General features: G+C 33.9%; 4 protein-coding genes across 4 annotated transcripts; 2 read left to right on the forward strand and 2 right to left on the reverse strand.

Annotated features, from left to right (window-relative positions):
• The first annotated feature begins 3,675 nt into the window (after positions 1-3,675).
• Positions 3,676-5,118, forward strand: LOC139884402 (agmatine hydroxycinnamoyltransferase 1-like). Its single transcript, XM_071868440.1, is given in 5 exon segments — positions 3,676-3,828; positions 3,831-4,155; positions 4,158-4,362; positions 4,552-5,011; positions 5,014-5,118. Coding segments are annotated over 5 exon segments (1,248 nt in total).
• Positions 5,119-7,177: 2,059 nt separating this feature from the next.
• LOC139884408 (protochlorophyllide-dependent translocon component 52, chloroplastic-like) lies at positions 7,178-9,080 on the reverse strand. Its single transcript, XM_071868445.1, has 6 exons — positions 8,862-9,080; positions 8,566-8,753; positions 8,181-8,421; positions 7,909-8,097; positions 7,638-7,819; positions 7,178-7,433 (listed from the first exon to the last, which is right to left on the reverse strand). Exons 1-6 carry the CDS (start codon positions 9,078-9,080, stop codon positions 7,178-7,180), a joined length of 1,275 nt encoding a protein of 424 aa, XP_071724546.1.
• Positions 9,081-11,874: 2,794 nt separating this feature from the next.
• LOC139884404 (translation initiation factor eIF2B subunit gamma-like) lies at positions 11,875-15,299 on the forward strand. Its single transcript, XM_071868442.1, has 13 exons — positions 11,875-11,940; positions 12,025-12,120; positions 12,231-12,308; positions 12,905-12,985; positions 13,063-13,282; positions 13,359-13,417; positions 13,792-13,841; positions 14,056-14,143; positions 14,237-14,497; positions 14,584-14,676; positions 14,768-14,872; positions 15,020-15,136; positions 15,228-15,299. The coding sequence occupies exons 1-13, from the start codon at positions 11,875-11,877 to the stop codon at positions 15,297-15,299; spliced, it is 1,386 nt and encodes a 461-aa protein (XP_071724543.1).
• A 2,019-nt stretch (positions 15,300-17,318) lies between these two features.
• Positions 17,319-22,583, reverse strand: LOC139884403 (fatty acyl-CoA reductase 3-like). The gene is made up of 10 exons (XM_071868441.1): positions 22,490-22,583; positions 22,283-22,386; positions 21,375-21,577; positions 21,148-21,248; positions 20,776-20,968; positions 18,975-19,136; positions 18,784-18,865; positions 18,343-18,612; positions 17,564-17,691; positions 17,319-17,475 (listed from the first exon to the last, which is right to left on the reverse strand). The coding sequence occupies exons 1-10, from the start codon at positions 22,581-22,583 to the stop codon at positions 17,319-17,321; spliced, it is 1,494 nt and encodes a 497-aa protein (XP_071724542.1).
• Positions 22,584-24,990: the final 2,407 nt, after the last annotated feature.

Consider the following 24,990-nt stretch of genomic DNA (forward strand, 5'->3'; position numbering starts at 1 on the left):
ACTCCTATGTCGAAGAACACCCCGTCCGCACGCTATTACTGGATCGTGCTTTCCAACCCGAACTAAGTCACCTAAAGTAGTTAGAGACGTTATAACAACTTCTTTTAATCCATACCGATTCCCATATATTTTTATGAGATGTCATGAATGCATGAAATGAAATGAAATCTAAGTGTCATGATGAATACACATAACTCCATTTAACAACACATCACGACAAGCCTTCACAACAAATCATACATCCTGAAATTTTAAGGTGAGTACATTCTTCACAATATTTCTCATTTGTTCATATCATAACCAATCCATAACTAATTTTAGATACTGGAATAAGACTTCTTTATCTTTCTAATGATATATTCCATAAGGTTCAGTTTCATCAAATAAATTTACCATGATTTATCATAGTTACGAAATTTGCAAGTTTCACACAGCATGACATACCAACATTCAAAACTCCATAAGTCAAGCTACAAAATACCGATAGACATACCATTTAAAGCATGATAAAGTAGACATACAGAACTTTCTATACATATATCATACATGCCAATTGGATGAGTTTGACATGACCGAAAATATCACGAAATACAAAACATCAACAGAAGAGTTACCCAGTTTTACAGATTGACACTCTTTCATTTAAAAATATTTAACTCAGACTTGAGAGGTCCAATTCACAAGTTGTTTAAATCTCATTAAACTAGACACACACATTTTTATATTAACATCTTATTCAACCTCTAATTATATCTCATTAATTTATTATGATTTTTCAAAATAACAGTACCTATAGGTATCCCTCAGACTGACACAATAACGTTCAAAAATTCATATTTAAACCTTCCATGATCCGTTTGAGAATAAATTTATAATTCTGGAAAGTAGACTCAGTCTATCTACTCAACTCCATCTTACACACATTCTGTCTTTATATCATGATTTTTCTATAAATTTCTAAAATCATATCAACAGCAAAATTTTCCAGATTAACACACCAACGTTGTAAAATTCATAATTAATTCATCTTCGATTGACACAAAATTTACATAAATTAAAAGTAGACAAAACAAGCTTTTCGGAGATATATTATTCATGGTATTACTCAATAAATATCAAAACCAAAACATCTAGAAAACACAGAACACGAATTCTAACCTCATCTAAACAGCTGAAGATGTCGATCCTAATATCTTCTTAACCAGCTATTGGAATCTAAATTCCTTTGACCAAAATAAACAAGGCCGTATTGGGAATACTATATCCAAAAATCAGGACGATCGGACTCTGATTGATATTCCGTTCGTCCGTTCTATCATGACTGTGCACACCAGAACTCATCTATCTCTTTCTCTCTTCTTTTCCCGTTCTCTCTTTGATTGTTATTTTTTTTTTTATTTCTTTTGATTTTTTGGAATGATGGAGAAGATAAGGAAAAAATTATTTATTTTATATTAAGTTTTTGAATTATGATAATCCTCAAAGTTTAGTTATTTGAGTTAGTAGTCCTCTATATTTCATTACGAATACAATTCTATACAACATTCAAAACATGTCATGTTAAGTAATAAATCTAATTCTTCAAAAAATAATAAATTTAATTATATCATGTCTATTAAATGTATGATTGATTTCAAACTAAATTTTAAACGGTAACGTCAGAGTGTAACAAAATCTTTCCACATTTCAATTAAAAAACCCAAATAAAGAAAATTGAACTCAATAAAATGAAGAAAAATACAGCAAATAACATATATTTGTTATCTATTTTCAACGTTAAGGAAGTCAATCAAAGAGCTTGAAAGAGATGTATTTTCATATTTTTTAAAGACCAGATCGATTACAGTTTTTCAGAGATGGAAGTTATAAACGTCAAACAATAAATAAGAACGGATTACGGAACTAGTAACGGTAAATGAAACTATTGGTCAGAATAGGGATTATAATGTCATCACAGTAAATAGATTTAAAATGTTCATGACATTAACCATTTAATTCATGACAATAGCGTTACCGACATGTGGTCTCTAGTAGGTATAACTTATACATTTATTACTAGTTCAATCAATCATTTTGTTTTCCTGAATTTTAATACGAATTTAACTAATACAGAGTATTTAATACTAGTCTAGTCCTCCTAGTACTAATTTTGGATTTCACTACAACGTCAGATTCCTCCTCATAATAATTACACAAGTTTCCCGAGGAGGAAAGCGTCTCTTTCTGCTTTTCTCGACTTCTTTTTTTTTGAAAGAGCCAGTTAATTTAGTTTTATATCATCCATAATAGGAGTGAGTGGCTATTAGAATTTGACAGATAAAAAAAAAATTAATTGGGCCTATCTAAAACACATCATTTTTACACAAGGCCCATTGTTTACCCACGCACGCATGACTTGTGACGCACGCAAACTTGTCCGCCACGCGTGACCCTAGCTAATCTCATTTGAAAAAAAATTTGCTCCTCCCACCGATTAAAGTGTATCACGTAGAAAAGATAAAAGCGCCGTAGAATTTATAATTAAGGGGTTGTTCGGTTTTTATTTTTAATGTTCATAGTTAAATTCACGTAGAAAAGATAAAAGCGCCGTAGAATTTATGATTAAAAGATTGATTGTTCGATTTTTATTTTTAATGTTCATAGTTAAATTTGACAGTACATAATTTTATTATTTTTTTTCCTTAAGGTTCACCATTTTTCCATAAAATACAATAATATATATCTATTTTTATGAATCCCAAAATCAACGAGTAAAAAATAGATAAAAACAAATATAATCTTATGTCCATTTTTTCTCTTTCCTACTTAATGGATGCAGTGAATGTCTTTCATCTCATTTAATCAGTATTTTTTTCTTTTTGATAGATACCATCTAAATATGTGAGAACGATGCTGCTTTGACGTCATTTAAAATAAAATCAAAATTAAATTTTTGAAAATAACAAGTGTAAACAATACACACGATGAATAAATACTTTTTTTTATTCCTTAAAAATGATTCTTATACAAAGGAAAATTCTGTTTAAGAAATTATGTACCTATCAAAAAACAAAAATTTGGAAATTTAAGCCATAAAAGGTTTTATATTTTAGGTATATATCATAAAGGTTTTCTAGAGAATCTGGAATATATATTTCATTATTTGTAATTTGTTTCTCCCATAGATAGATGTATGTGTCCTCATGACCTATTAAATGTCCAATTTGTCTATTAGAAAATAGAAAAAGAACAAGTCCTCAATTTGGAGTAGAAGAAGAACAGAGTTCATGAATTTGCTCCTCATACATGCATATTATTTCATTTCAATAGTCAATACATAGATTGAAAATAAAAATAATTACTTTTTTTAGTTTCATTTGTGACCGAAGTCAGAAGGTTTTCTAAAGCAGGTGAATTTACTATCTATGGCGATAAATGCAGTAATATTGCCTAGGTACGTTGGACATTATTCTTTATTTTTTGCAAAAGAAAATAATTAAGGAAAAAATAAACGAATTATATTTCTACTAGAAGAACATTCCTTAATGTTACTTGGAACAAGTTTGATTTTCTTATGCATATGTATGGAAATATTGTTGTATGGACTATGGTCCGATCGAGTACGCAATTGTTTCTTATAAATAGAAGATGAATGAAATTTCTTCTCACAAACAAAAATAGCTTGACAAATCAATCATGAAGGTGACTATAGAGAGTTCAAAAATCATAAAGCCATCTTATGAGTACAACATTCCTCCACCAACCACAGACTTTTTACCACTGAATGTCTTCGATAGAGTCACTTTCAATACCCGAATGGCACTTGTTTATGCATATCGCCCTCCAACCCTGACCCCAATGCTGCAATCGAGCAAGGCCTGCAGAAGGCCTTGTCCGAGTATAGGGTATTGGCCGGGAGGTTTGGTCAAAGTCAAGAAGGCGATCCCATCATACTTCTCAACGATGAGGGAGGGAGATTCATCGAAGCTTCCACGGATATCAAGCTTCAACAAATTTTGCCCTTGAAGCCATGTAAGGATTTACGACGCCTTCATCCTGACTTGAAGGATGTGGAGGAATTGATGCTCGTTCAACTCACTAGGTTCAAATGTGGTTCATTGGTTGTTGGGTTCAGTTCTCACCACTTCACGGCTGATGCGAGTTCGGCAAGTAATTTCTTCATGATCTTACAATTTTCGTCCCTAGAGACCCAACAAAGATTGAATTCAAGCACAGGGGAGTCGAGTACATGTGCAAGAAGTTCGACCAGACTAATAACAATATTGAAGATATTGGTGAAGATATTGTTGTGCATAAAGTTCATTTCACAAAGGACTTCCTCGCCATGCTAAAGATCAAGGCTGCTGCGGGAACAAATAATCGGTAAGATTAATTATAATTGTGAATGTACTATATATATATTACATCCGTCCCAAATACTATATCATGTTTCCTATGCAATATTATGTCATGTTCCTATGCAAAATGCATATAGAAAAGGCCAAATATTTTAGGACGGAGGGAGTATATATTATTTTTTCATTAATAAAATGATATATATGCTGATCGCAGGCCTTATAGCACATTTGTGAGATTGCTTGCTCACTTATGGAGAGTTATAACAAAAGCTCGTGGACTCAACAACCTAGAAACAACAAAGATAAGGATCTCAGTCAACGGGCGTTCGCGAATGATCCATAGAATACCTGACGAATTTTTCGGTAACCTAATTTTATGGGCATTCCCTAGCGCTAAGGTTAAGGATCTAATGTGCGAGCCATTGTCGTACCCAGCCCAGCTTATCCGCAATAGCATAGCCAATGTGAATAACAAATACTTCAAGTCATTCATCGACTTTGCGAGCTATGAGGGTGAAGACGAGAAGCTAATCCTGACGGCCGACATGAATAAGCCATATTTGTGGCCTAATTTGGAGGTTGATAGTTGGCTTCATTTCCCATTCCGTGATCTTGATTTTGGAACCAGAGGTTCCTTCATATTCATGCCGTCTTATTACCCGACGGAAGGGATGATATGTTCCTTTTGCCATCATTCTTAGGTGATGGAAGCATAGATGCTTTCATTCCTCTCTTCAAGGACAATTTACCTACCTTCACCAAATTCATATATTCTATTTGATCATTAGAATTAATATTTCCTCTCAACCATTATTACTCTTTTTCATTACCCAAGACACTATATCTCATGAATTATTTTGCTTTTCCAGCAGGTCGATCGCGACCGGGTCTCATTTACGCAATATTGTTTTTTTTTTTTTTTTTGGGTTATATCTTGTGTCTCCATTTTGATAATTGATATTGTTGCGGTCCATCAAACGTATTATCTAAAATTCTACTTGTTTTTCTTTAGTGAACTGCCCATGCACATAGGTGACATTGTCCTTCTGGACATTATTATGAATAAATGAAATTGAAACTTCCGCTGATTACTATAAATATAAAAAATAATAAGAAAAAAAAGAAAAGGTTACTAGGTAGCTCGAGGTAGCTAGTAAACTTTTTTTTTTCCAACCTCCCAAATTATAAGTCATATTTTTTTTATGTAAATACATATAAAGTATTTTGAACATATAACTTCATCATAAATTAATTAATCTTCTAATCTTTACTCCAAATACATGTCGACAAACCTAATATTCATTCAATTCGACCTTGATAAAGCTACTTTTTCTCTTTGCAACCTGGAAAAATAATTAACCAACATTAATTACATCGATTATATTATTCATAAATAAAGTAAACTTAAAAAAAAATACTATTTCCGTATCAAAATAAATACATGATGTTTTGTAATTTTATATTATATCGCGTATTTTGATACGTGGATGGAGTATTATTCAATCTGTCATGAGGTTCCCTCAAGCACACAAAGAATCTGTCATATAGGAAAAACCTGATTTGATCTGTTCTTGCAATGCATTAAGATTAAAGAGAATCTCACCTAGAAGATTGTTTAGAACTATATATCCCCTTTAAACTTGTACAATTTGACCCTAAACGGGTTGATATTAATCATTAATCATTCCGATAATTAGTTTAGGGTGAGATTTTCTTCTAATAGGGCAAAGACGCAGTCTACAACGTCTCTCGTGATCAAAATGAGGTATTCGATGATGAAGTTAGCCCCAGGTATCACGATTTCCATCAATAACTATAGGTTGAGCTAAATATTCATCGTATTTTGCAACGACGAAGCTTTTGATGGATGAATTTGAACCCTCTCAATAAACAAATTTCTAGAAACATGAGCTTGCTTGCCGATAAAGTAGGATATATTTGATCACACAAACGAATTAACAAGTTCCATATACTCATTCCAAGTGATTTGGAAAAATGTATGCATATACTTCCCCAGGATTTCATAGCATGTCCTATCCAATTTAGCTGCATGAGATCAATTTGTTGTGTGCTGTCATCACTAGATTTCCATAAGACTTTTCTTTACTTAGTTGCCATTCAGTTTAGTTCGGTAAGTAAGATGGAAATTGGTTTTCAACTTCTCATATCTTGCTCATGTTTTTGTCAACTTCTTCCAAAATCATCTTAGCTAGCTAAAGGCAAATTATGTTTGAAACCTTCTAATAATTTGTGAACTTCATGACAAGAATTGCAAATAATCTCTCTTTCCGCTGCCGTTTGATCGATATTTAACTTGGAACATTAACATTTCCGAGAGAAATTCCGATTAACCTCGAAGCAGTTTTCCAGGAGTTATGAAAATGCTCATTTGGCTTTAGTAAGTAACTCATGCGAATAGATTAATGAACAGGTAAAAATATCGCTTGCTCCACAAGTTATCTAATGTTACGGGAAAAGCCCAAATGAAACCCATAGTACACAATTGCAGGCCTTATTTGTAAGCTTGCTTACTCGTTCTACTTGACTCATGAATCATGCAATGTTTACAAGTTGAAATCCATCAGTACTGCAAATCTCAAATATTGAATGAATTCTCAGAGAGCCATTACTTACTGGTCAAGTAAATGATCAGTACGATAACTTCAAAAGTAGTATATTATTATATATATATTCAGGAGTTTGTTTGACAATTCCTACCAAAGTAATCTCAAGTTATAAACTCAATGTTTCCTTCCAAGGGTTGTGACTATACAAACATAAATACATACAGAATAAATTCGGATGGGAGAAATATATTTGATCAGTTAGTTGAGTCCTTTTCATTTGAAGGCATGATCATAATCATGGTACCTAAAATATTTGTTGACGAACTGAGCCAAAAATCTCGAAGCCACAAAGCACAAAACTGCCACAGAGACTATTGCTGTTCTTGCTGCTGTTGACATCAAACTCTGTTTGGTCGCTGCCACTATTCCGATAGAAACAACAGAAACGACTTGCAAAACAACCTCCAGCACATTTAGACATTTGTACGCTACACTGCAACTGCTACAGTTAACAACATGGGACCAGTACCTGACAAAGTTGTGAAGAAAAAAAAAACCCTCATAACAGCAATGTCAACATATATCATGATGCTATCTATGCATGTGAATCCGTGGTAGAGTGCATTTGCTCTTATTTACAGCTTGTTTGAATAGCCATCAACGCATAAAAACATAAAAATAAAAATCGATCATGATAAATAATATTTAGATTTGTAGTTGGTTTTGAAGTTACCTGTCCAACAGCTGCTCTCGTGGAGGAGTCGGAGGAAGATCTCTAGTGAACTTTCCTCTCCAATCTACTTGACCACCAGCATACTTGTTTAACCACCTTCTGAAGGCAACCACAAAAGCATCCGACTTTGTCGGCACATAACAAGCCTTCTGCCAATTACCAACTTCCTTAATCTTTCGCTCCTGTAGAATTCATTACACAGACATAACTTGGACTAAGCAAGATAAGGGCAGGTTGATCTCTCTTCAAATACAGGGAGAATCAAAGTTACCTCGAGATGAAGAAGGTATAAATCCGAGTCTAAAATTAAGTTTTGTCCGATATGAAAATACCACCGGGGGACTACTTTGTCAATCCATAGGCCGAAGTTCCTCGGGAAAACCCATATCAATCTGCTATTACCTGGACTAACCGGAACACAAATAAAAATTAAGGCCAATCTCCGTTGCTTCGTGGAGCTCTGTACCTGAGTAATAAAGTCATATCAGTGAAAATCATATAGAAACAAAGAACAACGATAATGCAAGAGCACCACAAACTCACATTTTTTGTTTCGGTTCCCTGATCAAAATAAACATAGAACATGCTTGGTGGCATGAATTTGGCTCTTCCCCCCTCCTGCTTTCCGATGAAACCATCTTTGTCTAATTTTTCAACTGTCATATTAAGTGGTTTGCCCCCTTCTCTGTCAACTTTCTCTTTCGGTTGTCTCATTTGCATTATCCCGTGATGTGCATACGGAACATGGGCAGGATCCATAAGATTTTCAATCAAGACTTCATAACTGAAAATGAACCTCAAAATTAACCGACCGACAAAATAAATAAATTCCGCAGCATATTCTATACTACAATGAAGATATTATCTAAAATCGCCGCTGCCTCTCCCTAAAAAGGGTCGTTGAAGGTAAAAGTAATTAGATGTATACCCATAAGGAATTTCTCTATTCCCCATTAGCTTTGTGAAGGATGGATCATCCAGCTCAGGAATGAAGGGAGGTTTTTCCTTTGTAAGAATATCTTTATATTGAGGATCAGAGTTCGGCCAAAACCATAAAATATCGTGATGGACAACGGTTGGATAAGAAGCTACACATGCTTTCTTGTTAGAGTGCACCTGTAAAATTTCAACAGACACTACATAAGACTCTGCCAAAGGATTAATTATAATAATAATGATCTGATCGAGAAAACAATCAACAACACAATATTGTAAAATCCATACAGGAGGCCCATCTTGGGGAGCTTGAGGGATGATTTTGCATTGACCAGAGCCATCGAAACACCAGCCATGATAGACACACTGCAATCTTCCCCACTGGTCAATCCTCCCTTCAGATAATTGGAAATTCGAGAACCTGGGTTTGGTTAAGTGGGTTTTGTTATTTGTTGTTGCAGTGGTTATGTTGAGTGAAGGAACAGAAGCCCTCAACAGAACTTCCATGGCTACCTCACTTGAGGATGTTTCTGATAAATTTTTTCCAGCTTACTTAACTCTGAAGACTCAGACTCGTTCAACTGTGAACTAGTGGCTACAATTTTTTCACTGTTTAATTTAGAAGTACCTCTAAACTGGGACTTTTTGGCTATTGCATTGTAGCCTCTAAAGTTTATTTATTTTACTAAATGGGTCCCTTAATTTTGAAACAGTTAACGTCGCTCCATTTACCGTTACATTAGATGATGTGTCACGTTAAAAGGATGCGAGCAAGTTCAAAGCCCAGGGGTCACACGGGGAGAAAATTAAGTTTAGGGAACTATTGAGTAATTAATAAAAGTTTATAGAGCAATTGTTTTTTCTCATTTAAGATAAAATGCGTGGTGTGGAGAACAAATATTTAGTTTTTTTCTGAAGGTAAGCAAATATTTAGTTAGTCAACAAGATTGAACACGTGCGCCCTGGTTCTTCACTCAAAGTACCAATATTTAGTTACTCAACAAGATTGATGGTTTACATATTAGCGGTAAATATTATGACATTCAAATTACTAAAACATAGATTTTAGAGATCAATATGTCCATCTTATATCATCTCCGACCACATTCCCTATTTTATCCTCCATAATTTATTTTATCATCAAATTATTATAATATCATTATAAAATATTCATCGTTTATATGTTTCCATCTTCGATCCATATAATATGATACAAAGAAAAAACTACTATTATGTAAAATATATAAAGTTTGATAATTATAAATGTATTTTTCAAAATTATATTCCCAAAAAATTAACTGTCATATTTTTCTGTAAAGTAAATTTAAAATGTGATGATTAATAGAGACGAACGTAATATATTATTATTGAAACTCATTTCCATCTTAATTTTAATTATCGCCAACTTAATTAAAAATTACATAATTTATTTTTTTGTGAAAAATAATATTTGGAGAAGTTTACTTTGAATAATGACTTTTATTCATATGATAAAAAGTTTCAAATACTCTACCATTAATAGTATTACAATTTAAGCGAAAGCATGACTATATTGCTCCCATAAATATTCAATTTCAACCGTATGAAATAGTGATAAGTAAAAGCAGGAGATAAATTAAAATAAAGGATGAACAGTGATCTTCCATATTTGAAGAGGAATAATTTTTGGACAAAATTTATGTTTGGACATTGGACAAACTCCTCTAATAAAGTGGGGGTTAGTTTTCAAAATAAATTTTGTCCATTTATCAGTCTGCATATTTGAAGTCATATCCTCAAAAATCATTATCCAATAATTGCTAAGCATATCAAAGTAGGGGATATGGTCCAAAAAAACCATGCTCCGTTCGCCAAATTTTGACAACTAAAGGACTCTCATGTAGATGGACTTTGAAGTTTGATCGCTGCAGAAGGAGATGTTAAATCATTAAATCTTGAGTATTAGCGTTTAGCTACATGATTTTTTGATTAGAAATTATGCACTTTGTTAGCTTTTATTCGGGCTAATAATATTTTTCAATCCGAACAGTAGAAAAATTAATAAAATATTACTTCGCGTTTTTTTTTAATATTTTTTTATCCGTCTGTTAGATTCACTAACAAAATTATATATTTCGTTAAATTTTGTCTATGTGGTAGCCAACTTCTGCCAGTTTTGCACAATCATCGCCAACAAGTAACACATCACGTGCTGACTCAGCAAAAATGACACCTCATCATCATCAACCTTCCAAAAGAATTTTCAGATTCCGGCGACCGACACTTTAGGCGGCGCCACCACGACTTTCGTCTCGTTGAAACGAGTCAAGCCACATAAAAATTTCTAGATTTCGGTGACCACCGACCATCGACAGTGGTCCGGCAGCCCCTTGAGGTGGCGACGCCATCTGTGGTAGTCGAAATCAGAAAATTTTGTTATGGCCAGACTCGTTTCGACCATCGACGATGGTCCGACAGCCCCTTGAGGTGGTGTCCGATTTTTCAAATTTACAATCGTTTGGTATAGATCTAGCTTAAAGGTGCGGTGGCCGAATCTTTAAGCTTAGATCTACACCAAACGGTTCTAAATTTGAAAAATTCGACACCATCACGATGTTTATCTCGTCGAAATGAGTCTGGTCTTAACAAATTTCCAGATTCCGGCGAACGCCGATGGCGTTCCGGCAATCACTTTTGGCTGATGATGACATGTCATTTTTGCTGAGTCAGCACGTGATGTGTTGTTTGTTTGGTGATGACTGTGCAAAATTGACGGAAGTTGGCTGCCACATAGATAAAATTTGACGAAAAGTATGATTTTGTTAGCGAATCTAACGAACGGATAGGAAAATGTTGGCAAAAAAGCGTGAGATAGCAGTTTGTTAGTATTTTTACCGTTCGAATAGCAAAAATGTTATTAGCATGCTCCTGTTGTATCCATGAAGAGGTGGAAAGTGCAAACCAACCAACGACTTTTCTATAGTGGTCCTAGTGGATTGCCTTATGCTATCAGTATACCATGCTTGTTAACAGTCCAATGAAAGACACAAGTAAACAAACTTCTTCTATCGTCCTCCTATAGTCCTATTGCCATTTTTTCCTTTTCTAATTCTAGGCATTATTGAAATTTACATTTCATAATAACATAAATTAAATTTTAATTGAATAAATAAATAAAAATAAAATTGTCACCTGGCCCAAACCAACAAGCAACAACACCAGGTTTCAAAGCACAAAAGCCCTTACCGCACCACTATTTTGAGATTTTCAATTCAATTCAATTCCAACTAAAAAACCCCAATTATTCTCTATCGCGACGGCGATGGATTTTCAGGTAGTCGTCTTAGCCGGCGGCGCATCCAAGAATCTCGTACCTCTCGTATCCAAGGTTACTTCTCTCTCTCACTCTCTGAATTCATTCTTCTTAATTTCATCGAATTGACATTTCACTTTGTTTCGGTTCAATTGTCAGGAGGTTCCAACAGCCCTCCTTCCAGTCGCCAACCGCCCGGTTCTCTCCTATGTGTTAGAGCAATTGGAGCTAAACAACCTAACAGACCTCATTGTGGTAATAATTTTTATCTCGCTCCAACTGTTTTTTAATCCTATTGATTATACCTCAGCTGCTCCCCTGAGTGAGATAAGTGACACTTTTTTTGTTTTGTTTTCTGTGTGTAGGTTGTTGAAGGGGAAGATGCAGCACTATGTGTCGGTGCTTGGATTTCCAGTGCCTATGCTGATCGCCTGCATGTCGAGGTGTTTTCATAATTTCATCAATTCTCTATATGTAGTATTACTCACTATGCTCATTTATTGCACATAGTTGTACTTGATAATCTTTGAGGTTTATATTAGAAGTAGTATAACTTGCCACTGATATACTTAACTGTCCATTAGGATGTTGTGAATGGGTTCTTGAAGTTTTGTGCTCTTTTATTGTTATAGTTCTATCTGATGCACCAAACAAGGTTTATGATACATCTAGCACTGATTTCACTATGAGTAGGTTGCTAAGTTATGATCTTGCAACTCTTGGAGGGTTGGACCTGTACATGTTGAAGATACGTACCACAAATAAGTACTCGAATGCACTATTTGGGTTTCTATTCTCTTACATTTGTGTGAAAAATGTGAATAGGTTTGAATAAATTGGGAATTTAGCTGTTCCGTGATTGCATATTATGTTGTAGAAAATGAACATATATATATGCTTGAATCAAGTTCAGCCACTCTGGTTCTGCTACTTTGTTATTGGGAGCTTACCAGATTGGTTTACGTATTTATGTCAATATTTTCCTATTCTAGTTTCTTTACGTAATAAACTTTATGATATATATTATTTAAAAATTCAGGTTGCAGCTGTTCCTGAGGATGTTGGAACTGCAGGTGCTCTCCGGGCAATTACGCACCACCTTACAGCAAATGACATATTAGTAAGCATTTAAGTACACAAATTTTTTCGAGGACCTGACTATGGTTTTCTGACAACCACTCATTATGTTTCCTGTAGGTTGTGAGTGGTGATCTTGTTTCTGATGTTCCCCCTGGTGCAATTGCTGCTACTCACAGACGGAATGATGCAGTTGTAACTGCAATGTTCTGCACTCCTCCTGTGACCGGACACTCGGAAACAGGATCTTCTGCTGGAAAAGAAAAATCCAAAAAATCATTACACTACAACATCATTGGACTGGACCCTACAAAGCAGTTTTTATTACACATAGCAGCAGGTGAGATATCTGCTTATTATCCTTTTTCCTGAAAGTGATGCAGCGTGATCTCCTCATACCTTGTCATTGTTGTCAGGAGCTGAAGTTGAGAAAGATACTCGAATCCAAAAGAGTATTCTCCGTGCTGTGGGTCAGGTAGATTCCTGTTTGTTTATCAATGCTGTTTTTGGTGGCAACCTCCTTTACCTGTTGGGTTTCTGCTAAACTCATAGATGAATGGTAGCTCCATTGCTTGGTGAATATGAACTGTTAAGTTTTTTGCATTTGGTGGGATGCCCTTTAATTTTCAAAGCATACTGATCACTGCTTAATTTGGACCATGAACTTTTCATTCTTTGCCCAATAATATCCACTTGCCTCAATATGTACGAGGTGATGACTTATTGTCCTTCCATAGACAAATTTATGTTAAAAAAAGAAAGAGTATCCAAGTACAACCACCATGGACTAGGTACTACATGAGACAATTCTTGTTTATTTACATTTTTTTTCAACTTATTTTTTGTCAGATGGAAATCCGAGCTGATCTCATGGATGCACATATGTATGCTTTTAAGAGGTTGGTATTAAAAAGTCTTGCCCCCAGATAATATATTAGACTGCTGAGCTATGCCTTTGATTTTTTTTTTATGTCTATATGTTGTATGCTCATATCAGATGTAAACTTTTAAGATATTTGGACTCGTGCTCCCTTGTCACGTGTCAATCTACTAAGTCGTACATTTGGTTTTCGATACACTTAACTGTACTCAGTTCCCCTTTTTCTCTCCTAGATCCGCTTTGCAAGATGTCCTTGATTTGAAGAATAAATTTGTAAGCTTAAGGCAGGATGTATTGCCTTACCTTGTCCGGAGCCAGCTGGTTAGCCTGAAATGATTCTTGCATATTATTTATTCCTAGTACACAAATTTTCTTTTATCCAATATATGACACGGTCTTAATTTTTTCTTTCAGAAATCAGAGATATTATCGAATGGTGCAACACAACCAGAAGAAAATGGAAACGAGAATGTTAATTCCCAGAAGATTCAACCATTCTTGTCTAGAGTCCTTGCTAATGCATCTAAGCCAACCTTCCATGAACTTTATAACTCTGGTGCCAATGGTTCTGGCTCAATTAAGAAAACCCATAAATGTTGTGTTTATGTAGCCCATGGGAGCAAGTACTGTGTTCGGTTAAATTCCATTCAAGCATTCATGGATATCAATCGCGATGTGAGTAATATAATCTCTTTTTTGAAACCCATTTTTAGTTCAATCTTTCGTGATATGGCGACTTAACTTCACTTTCAAAATTTCAGGTCATTGGTGATGCAAATCATCTATCAGGATACTCCTTCTCAGCGCATAATAATATCATTGATGCTACAGCTGAGCTGGGTTCCAAAACAACTGTAAGCCTTACACCCTTCAAATGTAATTTGGATTAAGTCCTCAAACCCCTATGCACCTGTTTTACACTTATTAAGTTGTTCATGTTTGCAGGTAGGACCACATTGCATGCTCGGGGAAGGTTCACAAATGGGTGATAAGTGTAGTGTAAAACGTTCTGTCATTGGGCGTCACTGCCGAATAGGTTCTAACGTGAAGGTATCTTCAGATCTTCCTCTTAAAGCTGTATTCAATGCAAATATTTTGTAAACTACTGTTTTTTTTTTTGTTTGGTTATTTATGCAGAGAAAAAAATGTTCAAATCTTACAGTCCTTTTAATTAAGCATTTCCTTTTCATTTGCCAGATTGTGAACTCAGTTGTGATGAATCATGTTACCATTGGAGATGGTTGTTCAATCCAAGGTTCTGTCATTTGCAGCAATGTACAACTCCAAGAGCGTGTAGTGTTGAAGGATTGTCAAGTACTAAATCTCGCTCTCCTCTTCCTTATTTGTCCTTTTTTACATACTATGTCATTGTCATTCATTCTTCGTGTATCTCCATCCATCTCAGGTTGGAGCAGGCTTTGTGGTGACAGCTGGCAGCGAGTACAAGGGGGAGTCCTTGGCTAGAAAAGAGAAATGAAAAATAGAGGTAAAGGCGTATCCAGTGAGGGAAATTTAGGTGCCGTGCCTTTGAGCATGGGTCGAATTTGGCAAATCCTTAAAATGGTGATGCCTTTTGGCATTGTGTGAGAAAGTCATAGCCAAATGAGTCTTATTCTTTAGTTTTCCATCGAATTTAAGATTTGTTTGCTTTGCCTTGTATCTTATCCCCATGTATTCATAGTTTTGGTCAGTAATAGAGGGGATGAGCATAGGTTAGAATCAATTTTGTCATACCCTTTGCAGAAGGAAAAAAAAAAAAAAAAAAAAAAAATTTTACCAGCTTCTTTTAACCTTGAAGTTTAAATTTTCTTGTAACGATTGGAACTCTCTGTTCTAGTTTTTGTGGGTATATATACTTTTGTATCCGTAAGACGCGAGGTTACTATTATCCAGGTTTGATCCCTCCAAACAAGTTGATTTTGGGTGTTTGAATTGAGAAAGGATTTCAGACTTTGATCCATTGCTAGTTTGTTAAACTTTTACAAGTTTAGATGAGCTCCGTGACTCAGTATGTAATGCAAGGACATTTCTTCAAGCGGCGGCAAATGAAGACATGATTAGGTCAAGCTTGTATGTTATTGGTAGGGCTGGGCTAAAACCGGACCGAACCGAATCGAACCGATAACCGAACCGAAAACACCGATAGCTATTTCGGATTCGGTTGTGATATTTTAGGTTTTCGGTTTTTCGGTTCGGTTTCCGGTTAACCGGCGGTTAATCGGAAAACCGATATGATCACAAATACCCTAATAAATTCAAAACAGATCTAAATCTGATACAAATAAATACAACATATTCCAAATTTACAATGGCTTATTGGCTTCTTCATCGATACTCAAAAAAAATGGCTTCTTCATCTTCTGCTTCCCTTCTCCGCACCTCGAGCTCTCTTCTTCTACCACAGCCTGTCGTGATACCGGCTGCACTCTTCTCTGACGACATGATAAATCTAGTATATGTAAAGAGAAAATACCAAGATCCGATCGGTTTTGGTGTACATAAAAGTAGAAGAAACAAGAATTATAAGGAACAATAGCAGCGGCGGTGGTAAAAGAAGAAAGAAGAAGTTTGGCCCGGATCATCGCCGGATGTAATTCTCTCGTGCCGAGATCGGGACGTGTTAGAAGCTTTTGAGGTCTGATTAGTCCATGGTGGTTGTGGTCCTTGTGGAGAAAGTCTAGGAGTTTGATGAGGTTTAGATCTGATTTCTGATGTTCTAGATCTGGTTTATTTCTTTATTTTTTCTTTATTTTTTGATGATATATACGTGTTGTTACTCCTTAGGAAAAGATGATATATACGTGTTTTATGTGTGATGGTCTAAAAGTACTGCTGTCATTGTGGTCCCAATATATTCTTTTATTTTTTAATTAGGTCTTTACTTTATCTTTTAATTTATTTCGGTTTTTATCGGTTTAACCGATACCGAACTGATAATTTTCGCTTTTAACCGAACCGAGTTTTCGGTAGGAAATTTTTTTTTTTCGATTTGATTCGGGTCGGTTCGATTATGCCCACCCCTAGTTATTGGTGACCACACAATTGTCCTGATATTTATAGTATAGCGGCTTAAAAGATAGAAAAAGATGAGACCAGACTTGAGTGAAAGTTGGATAATGATACCTTAACAACTCTCTACCCCAAACCGACCTAGTAATGATCTTTTATCCATAGCTCTTAGTGGTCTTAAAGTTTAGACATTTTTTACTACCAGAATCAAAAGTGACCAGTAGTAATGTAATTTATAGTTATAAACAAAGTTCTTGAGAAGAAGAATTTAATATAAATTGAGACATAGCTTCAACATTAACTGAGACAAGCTTACAAGTAGAATATATTAATATAATAACCCTGCCCGCTCAATAAATGTTTCAAACGACACTAGCTATATTTGGCTTCAACCAAACCTTTCAAAGTACAATCGATCGTGGAAATTAACTAATAGTAACAACATAATCTGTAAAGAGAAGGCATTCAATAAAATAATTTCGTTAAATCATTTGAGGACGTATTTAACGATGCCTGGAATGTGGATATTGACGAAGTAGTCTTCCCAGTCGATTATTGTTGGATCAAAGTAGAACAGCTCCTTCTCTTCAATGCAGCTCGCTTTAGCGGCAATTTGTAGATTTTTCGAGTTTGAGTCGTCAAAACTGTAAATAAAAATGTCATATCACCAATTAAGGTCGGATAAGAAGACATTATTAATTGAAGTTTTAGAAGAATATAATTAATACGTACATGCCCTTGAAGAAGAGATACGGCCTGTAGAGTTCAATCAACCTCATCACGAATTTGATCTTCCTGTTGAGATCGGTATACTTATCTTGAAAAAGATGGCAAAAGGCTGTATTGGCGAACTCCAATCCCTGAATCAACGTCCAATAAAGGCTTGAGAATTAATATATATTTACTCCCTAAAATCAACTTATTTGACCTAAATTTAGATTTATCAGGAGTTTTAATTGGTTTCTCAATAAATAAGAATTGCAATACCTCATGAACTTAATTCACCGATCGAGTTGTTTCATTAATTTCTCAAACAAGAGAAAGTGACAAGGTAAGCAAATTCTCGAATTTCAACATGAAAAAATTAACTTAAGATATGACTAAGCAACATGCAAGTTATTTCAATTAATTAATTAAATGATCTAATTTCAAAGTGATAAAACACTAATTTATTTAGAACGTGTATCAAAATGAAATTTAGGTAGTTATCTTTTGAAATTAAGTTTTGTGAGTATGTATAATTAATTAATACATTTAAATATATGAATATGACATGTTAGAAAACATGATTAAATAAGCTATAATTTAATTATTTGAAACGTGTAAAGGCTTGATGTGATCATTAATAAAATACCCATATGTAGTATACATGTTTAAAACGTGTATCTCAATGAAATGTAGATCGACTTCATTAATTTGGAATTAATTTTCTTAAGGTAATTAATTAAAGAGCATGTATATATTATATATGCAAATTAAGGATGTTAAATTTAATTAAGTTAGGATGGAACCTTGAGCAGTAGCAAGTAACGAACAGCCATGTATCTGCGGAATTTAGCCATGGTGTCAAAGACAGTGACGGTTCCAACGATGACAGGCTTACCGTCCTTGTTGATCCATGGTTTCCTTGTAAAGTAAATGTAGCCGACATCTTTAAGATCTTTGTTAGTCATCGGTTTTCTGAGTGACGATCCGATATGATAAATCACATTATCACATGGTTTCTTTGCATGGGCAGCCATTGACACTAGTATTGCATTCACCACCATATCAGCTGGTATCTGTACGTATTTATTATAATTTATAATCACCCCCCAAAAAAAAATTAATATTACAAATAAGTTAGGCTAGTTAAACTTCGATATATAGTAGGATTTTACATACGTTAATATATGTATATTAAGATTGAATTTTTTTTAAAAAATGATCGAGCTAGCTAATTGAAAACTCACCACATCAACAATAGCTTTAAGGTCTCCAAGAAAGCATGTTAACTTTCCTTTACCATAACCGACGGCCAGACTATCAACCGTTCTGTAATTGACCAAGATAATACAATTAATTAATTAAATACCATATTATATCTATAAAATATATAAATGATTGATTAACTTAAATGGATATATATATGATTTGTAAGTACCTTACACCTTCGGTCCAACCGGGAAATGGTTCTTTCATAGTGCTAGTAATAATGGTAGGACGAACAATGACGACCGGTAAATCCCCTTTGAGTTTCCCTAAAAGCATCTCTCCCACTGTTTTTGTGAACACGTATGTATTTGGCCATCCATAAACCCTAGCCCTGAAACACATTACACAAAACCAATTCAATGAGAGCAAATTCAATCAACGATTTATGAGATTAATAATTAATATTCGAGTTCAATTCAAGTTTGAATATCTGTTAAAAATATCTTCTTCTTTTTTTGTTGCAGTGAATAAATGTGACACATCCACAATTCATATAACTCTCCATTTAAAGTTGAGACCTACCATTCTGATGCTACTGTGTCATCAGAATGTTACCGAAAGATTACAAGCACTCCTTCAATTTGGGTAGCTGACTTGGCTTTGTGTTTGGTGAAAAAGTAAATCATCTAATTAAATTGTCATCTGTGTTCGGTAAAATAAATTAAATACTATGAAAGTGTGCATTCATTGCCTTTTTTACAATAATCTTTACCTTTTAATTTTACCGTCATTTCATTTCAAGTGTTCTTTTGGACTCAGACTGCAATCAAGAAGTGTACTTTAGCTAAAAATTGCATTTAATTAACACGGTTGATCTTTCACAACAATTTGAAGACTGAAGCTGTATGTAATTAATATGTATAAATAAATAAACTGATGACTAGTCTTTTGTTATGTATCTAACCACAAGTTGAGCAAATTCTAAGTTATTTAACATAAAAATAAAAATAAGTTATGAAAACAAGTTATGTTGATCAAATAGTTATTCGGATGAGATTTATTTCTAAAGATTATAGGAGTTGATTCTCCATGAATGCGAATGCGAAATACTATCTTCTTTGTAAACTATATGTGGAATTTCCACATGCATGATATTAAATTTTGTATATATAGCTTGACTATAGGGGAGAAGAAAAGGTGACCAAATACGTTATCTTGTCTCGTTCTGCAAGGTCGAGATCTAGTTGGGCCAAATTGCAATTGAAGTGAGGTGTGGGCGAACAATAAATGAGTTCAACTAATAATTTTATTTTTCATAAAAAGAGTGGGGGGTGTTGCCATGCATTATTTAATTTCAAATAGAAAAAATAAAATAAATGAGTGAATGGACCATAAATCAAATTTTGATTTAAATACTTTGAATCGATAGTTGCATCTTCACATTGACTATGCTTTCAACATAAATTCTAAAGCCTTTATGGTTGATGGTTGTTGTATCATTGTATGTAAAGTAAGTTGGTCAACTAATTTCTTTATTTTTAATAAATATGAAGAGTTATTAATCATTTTTGGCTTAAGGGAATAGCTAGGACATATAATAATCTTCTTTACCGTAATTTTTTAAACAGTAGTTTGATCGATACCCTATTTTTTTTATTTGAAGAAAGAGGTCATGTTATACTTTTTCTCATTACAATAAAGTTAACAAATATTAGGTGAATAATCTTACGAATATTAGGTTAATCATAGGTGAATAATTATATCAGTATTATTCATTTTTTTTAACTCAGTCATTTTGTATGTAAATTTTATTTGGACCACCGATTTTATTAATTCCTTGTCAGGATCAGAATATAAAAGAAAAATGTCGTACAAAGACGATCTTCTATATACGTTTTTTGTTTTTGTTTTCTTTTTTCCTTTAAAGATTATTCACCTAAAAATTTCAATCTGTCATCAATTTGATACTTGTACATACATGTCGCTACAAATATAAAATTAGGAAAAAAAAAGTATTCTAGTATTCTGACCTTTTAATTCCCAAGTCCTTCATGGCGAGGGCAATTTCCTCGTTGGAAGCTCCTTCTGCTCGGAGCATGTTTAGTTCTTGCTCGATCACCTTCTTCTCGTTCTCGACATCTAATCCCGGCTCTCCATTTAGGCTTTGACCGTAACTATACGGTGTCTCCGATATTAAACCAGGTGTTTCTCCACAAACGTAAGCTGAAAACAGTAAATATATAGTTTTATTAGATAACCTAATTAGCCCCTATGACTACTATATTTAAAGCAGACATGGCAAAATCATGACAGCATTAATAATATTCCAATTAATTTAGATAGCACATATATAAATATTAAATAATAATACTTTCTTACTTATTTGGTTACACTTTACTAACCTGTAGATATGTGAACAAGCACCTCTAGTTTGGCACATTTCTTCCCAAAGCACAAAACGTTTTTGGCTCCAAAAGTGTTTAAGCCGAGTGCAATGTCATATCTGCATCAAATTGTGTAGGGGGACAATTATATCTTAATCAATATATATATCATGAAAGTGTAGCTAGCTAGGTCATAAAAATTATTAAACGATTTCGATTAATGTCTTAATAATGTATTTACGTACCTTTCATCAAAGTTAGTTGTTGCGGCTATATTTATGATAGCATCAAGTTCGGTCAACATCTCTTGCTCAATATTAGGGTCTTTAAGCCCCAAGTCTTCCATTGATATATCTCCAGGGACCAATGTGGTCTTTTCTGAAATAAGGGTGCTGAAGTTTTCTCCCTGTTTTTCCTTGAGGACTCTAAATAAATCCTTCCCAAGCATCTACTCATAAATATAATTTTTATTAATTAGTTACCGCTGGAATTCAATGGAAAGAGAAGTCATGATCATATATACAAACAACATGATGATTCAATGATGTTGATCAGTATAGATTAAGAAAGCGAGTGATAGAAATAAAAACTTATTGTATGCTTCTTTTTGGTATGTATTTACTTTCAAGTGAATAAGTAGGTGATGATGTTGCAACAAAATGAGATGTGCACCAAAATATATAGGTAAACCTTATCGGCCTTTCAATTAAATGCTGTCCTCCTCCACAATTTAGGGCACTTTTTTTTTTTTTTTTTTTTTTTCATTTTGGGTAATACTTTTCATAATCCACGGGGTATTTGCATGCTACGAGTTTTCAAATTTATTATGATATGATAGTATTCCAACTACAACCAATATTCATCTTTTGGCCGGGGTGCAACATGTTGGTTCTTTCACACACAAACAATTTAATTTTTTTAAAAAAAGTACTCATTATTAAATTAAATATATATAATAATAGTAAAACAAACTGCAGTCTTAAAATAAAAGAATATATAATTGAGTTTGTTATTTGTTTTTTCCGAAAGGATCAGAAGTTAAATGCTGAAGAATTAATGTATGTTTTAGTTGAATTAAAATATTTTTGTTAGCTGCATTAATTTATGTGGATGAACTCCAAAAACAATGGAGATATATTATAATATATTTTACCTCTGTATGAAGGCGATGAGTGGCAGCTTTAACATCGGAAGCTCTAAGAAGAAGATAGAGTTTCTTCACATTTGGCTGAACCCTAAGTATCTTCTCAACCGTAACTGGAAACGTCAAATTAAACTCATGTCAATGTTAATATATAACATAATCATAATGCATGAATTAAAGATGAAGAAAATAATGTCCAATCGAGGTGTGTAATACTTTTAGCCAGAAAGCCCGTAGCTCCGGTGATCAGAATGGATTTGTTCTGAAGAAACTTGAGTACACTGCCAAAATCCGTGGGAACAGTAGACATAATTGATGAGATGAGGGACAAACTAAGGAAGGATGAATATCGAATATGTGAATATGAGAGGGAGAGAGAGACAAATTAAGAGAGAGAAGTCGAATTAAAAATGGTAATGGGGGCAAATTGGTTTTTTGTGAGTCCATTCCAAAAGGAGAGGGGTTGCATTTATAGAGAAAAAATTAAGAGAGAGAACAATTATAGAGGTGGAGTGTACGCAAGTTGTTGCCCATAACATTCTTCTCCCCTTTGGGTAATTCATATATTCTAAGAGAAAACCTAATTACATATATAAGATTTTGAGTAATTTTTAAAATAAGATGTTGTCGGACTCTTATGGGAAATCTGGCCGTACGTGCCATAGATGAATATATAGGTTTCTTTCGTATTTCTAATCATACAAGTTTTTGGATAAAAAAATTAAAAATTGTACAAGTTTTTATTTTATTTTGATCTTGACATGGTCCTTAATTTTCAGGGTAAAATATTCAAAAAAATAAAATAAAAATAAAAATAAATAATTTTAGGGTAAAAAAATGTCCCGAACCAATATTGTTTGAATATCAGGCATTACGACTCTCAAGTACATTAATTTTGTCACTAGAATGTTGGTCAATAGATGCATCATTTTAATCAGCATCATCACGCTCGTACTAGTTTTGAGAAAATTAAAATTAAATTTAAAATACTAATGTTTAAAAGATAAAATAAATATTAATTTAACAATTTTAATATATATTAGTATTATTAGTAGACTTTTTTTTTCAGTTCAAATTGATAATTTAATTAAAACATCGAACAATTCAAAGTAGTTAGATTATCCACATTTGGAGGTACAGAGCCATTATCAAAACAGAAGAAAAGAAAATACATATCGAAATATGTCAATTCATGACTATCCTATTACTAATTCTACGAACTAAACTAAATTGACAATTACTCAATTAGAAAATAGAATTGCGACTTTATCCATGATGGACTAAACAATATTTCCTACTAATAACAAACATTTTTGAGGAGAATTTAACGCTTCCATTAGAACCTTGCGGTCTTCTTTTAGAATTAAAGATCCAATATTGCAAGAACAAGCAAATTCTAATGCCTTCATTGCAGCCATCGCTTCAGCTTGCAGTGGTGATTCTGAACGTCCAATTACACCGGTTGCAGCTTTAATAATTACTCCATGCTGATCCTTAACAACCACACCATACTGATTACTAGCATCGGTGAGAAAAGAAGCATCAAAATTTACTTTAAATACACCACGATCAAGAAGTCTTCAATTATGGAATGGCAAAATATTCCTCTGCTGCACTGAGGTGCCATTTTCAATAGACAAAGAACATAAAGTAGCTAACCACTTTTTGCAACCAGTAATTGATGAACACAAGATAAAGCATTTCTCTCGAAATATACAATCATTTCGATTGTTTCAAATCCACCACAATCTGACAATGAAGAATTTTAATTCATCCAGAATCAAAGATTAAAAAACATCATTTAGCCACAATTGAGAAGGAGAAGAGTTGAATCTTCTAATGTCTACTAAATTAAAGTGCTGTCAGAATCTTGAAGCCCAAAAACAATCACGAAATAGATGAATGATAGATTCATTATAATCCATACAAAGTAATGGAATTTCCATACCTCGCCTGATCAAAGTATCTCTTGTAGATACAATACCTCGACATACTCTCCAAGCAAAGAATTTTAATTTAGGAGTCGTGTTCACCTGCCAAAGTTTATCCCAGAACTTGAAGAGAATCCCATCCGTGAATGAATTCGGTTCACCATTCATACTTTTAGCAACATGGTATCCAGATTTAACAGTATATACCCTAGAAGACGTATCTTCCCAAATCCATTGATCTTTGAAACGACCATTACATAGAGGAATAGACATAATTGCATTAGCTTGAGAAACTTCAAAAGCTTGACAAATCAAGGGCACATTCCATTCCGAACAATCAACATTCAATAAAAAGAAAACAATATTATCAATGCGAATTGGATGACTACCGAACTGAATGCAATGTCCAGGTAAAGATCCAATCCATTTATCATGAAAAATCCGAGCCTCTAAACCATTTCTTATTCTCCACCTTCCACCAGATATTAAAATTGTTCTAGAATTAATGAATTCTCTCCATATCATAGAAAGATTCCTTCCAAAAAAAAGCATGAATAAATGAAGAACGTGGAAAATAGTTCTCTTTGAAGATGCATGTAAGCAAACTGTTTGGTTCAAATAGTAACTTCCAGCCTTATTTTGCAATTAGAGATAGGTTATACAACTTCAATTTTTGAAAACCTAAACCTCCAGACTTTTTTTTTCCACAAAAATCATTCCACGCTAACTAATGCAGTTTTCTTTCTCCTTCAGCAGATCCACACAAGAATCTCGAACAAAAATTCT

Source organism: Rutidosis leptorrhynchoides, unplaced genomic scaffold, assembly GCF_046630445.1.
Source record: "Rutidosis leptorrhynchoides isolate AG116_Rl617_1_P2 unplaced genomic scaffold, CSIRO_AGI_Rlap_v1 contig549, whole genome shotgun sequence".
Taxonomy (NCBI): domain Eukaryota; kingdom Viridiplantae; phylum Streptophyta; class Magnoliopsida; order Asterales; family Asteraceae; genus Rutidosis; species Rutidosis leptorrhynchoides.

Bases quoted from the DNA above. Each gene is read 5' to 3' on its own strand.
- LOC139884408 (XM_071868445.1), bottom strand. From the start codon at position 9,080: ATGGAAGTTCTGTTGAGGGCTTCTGTTCCTTCACTCAACATAACCACT. The intron at 8,098-8,180 runs GTGAGTTTGTGG...ACTCAGGTACAG, and splicing joins AGGGAACCGAAACAAAAAAT to AGCTCCACGAAGCAACGGAG. The intron at 7,434-7,637 runs GTAACTTCAAAA...CAACTTTGTCAG, and splicing joins CGAGAGCAGCTGTTGGACAG to GTACTGGTCCCATGTTGTTA.
- LOC139884403 (XM_071868441.1), bottom strand. From the start codon at position 22,583: ATGTCTACTGTTCCCACGGATTTTGGCAGTGTACTCAAGTTTCTTCAG. The intron at 21,249-21,374 runs GTACGTAAATAC...AATTTGATGCAG, and splicing joins ACAACTAACTTTGATGAAAG to ATATGACATTGCACTCGGCT. The intron at 18,866-18,974 runs GTACTTACAAAT...GGTCAATTACAG, and splicing joins GGTTGGACCGAAGGTGTAAG to AACGGTTGATAGTCTGGCCG.
- LOC139884404 (XM_071868442.1), top strand. From the start codon at position 11,875: ATGGATTTTCAGGTAGTCGTCTTAGCCGGCGGCGCATCCAAGAATCTC. The intron at 14,873-15,019 runs GTATCTTCAGAT...TTCATTTGCCAG, and splicing joins GAATAGGTTCTAACGTGAAG to ATTGTGAACTCAGTTGTGAT. The intron at 15,137-15,227 runs GTACTAAATCTC...CATCCATCTCAG, and splicing joins TAGTGTTGAAGGATTGTCAA to GTTGGAGCAGGCTTTGTGGT.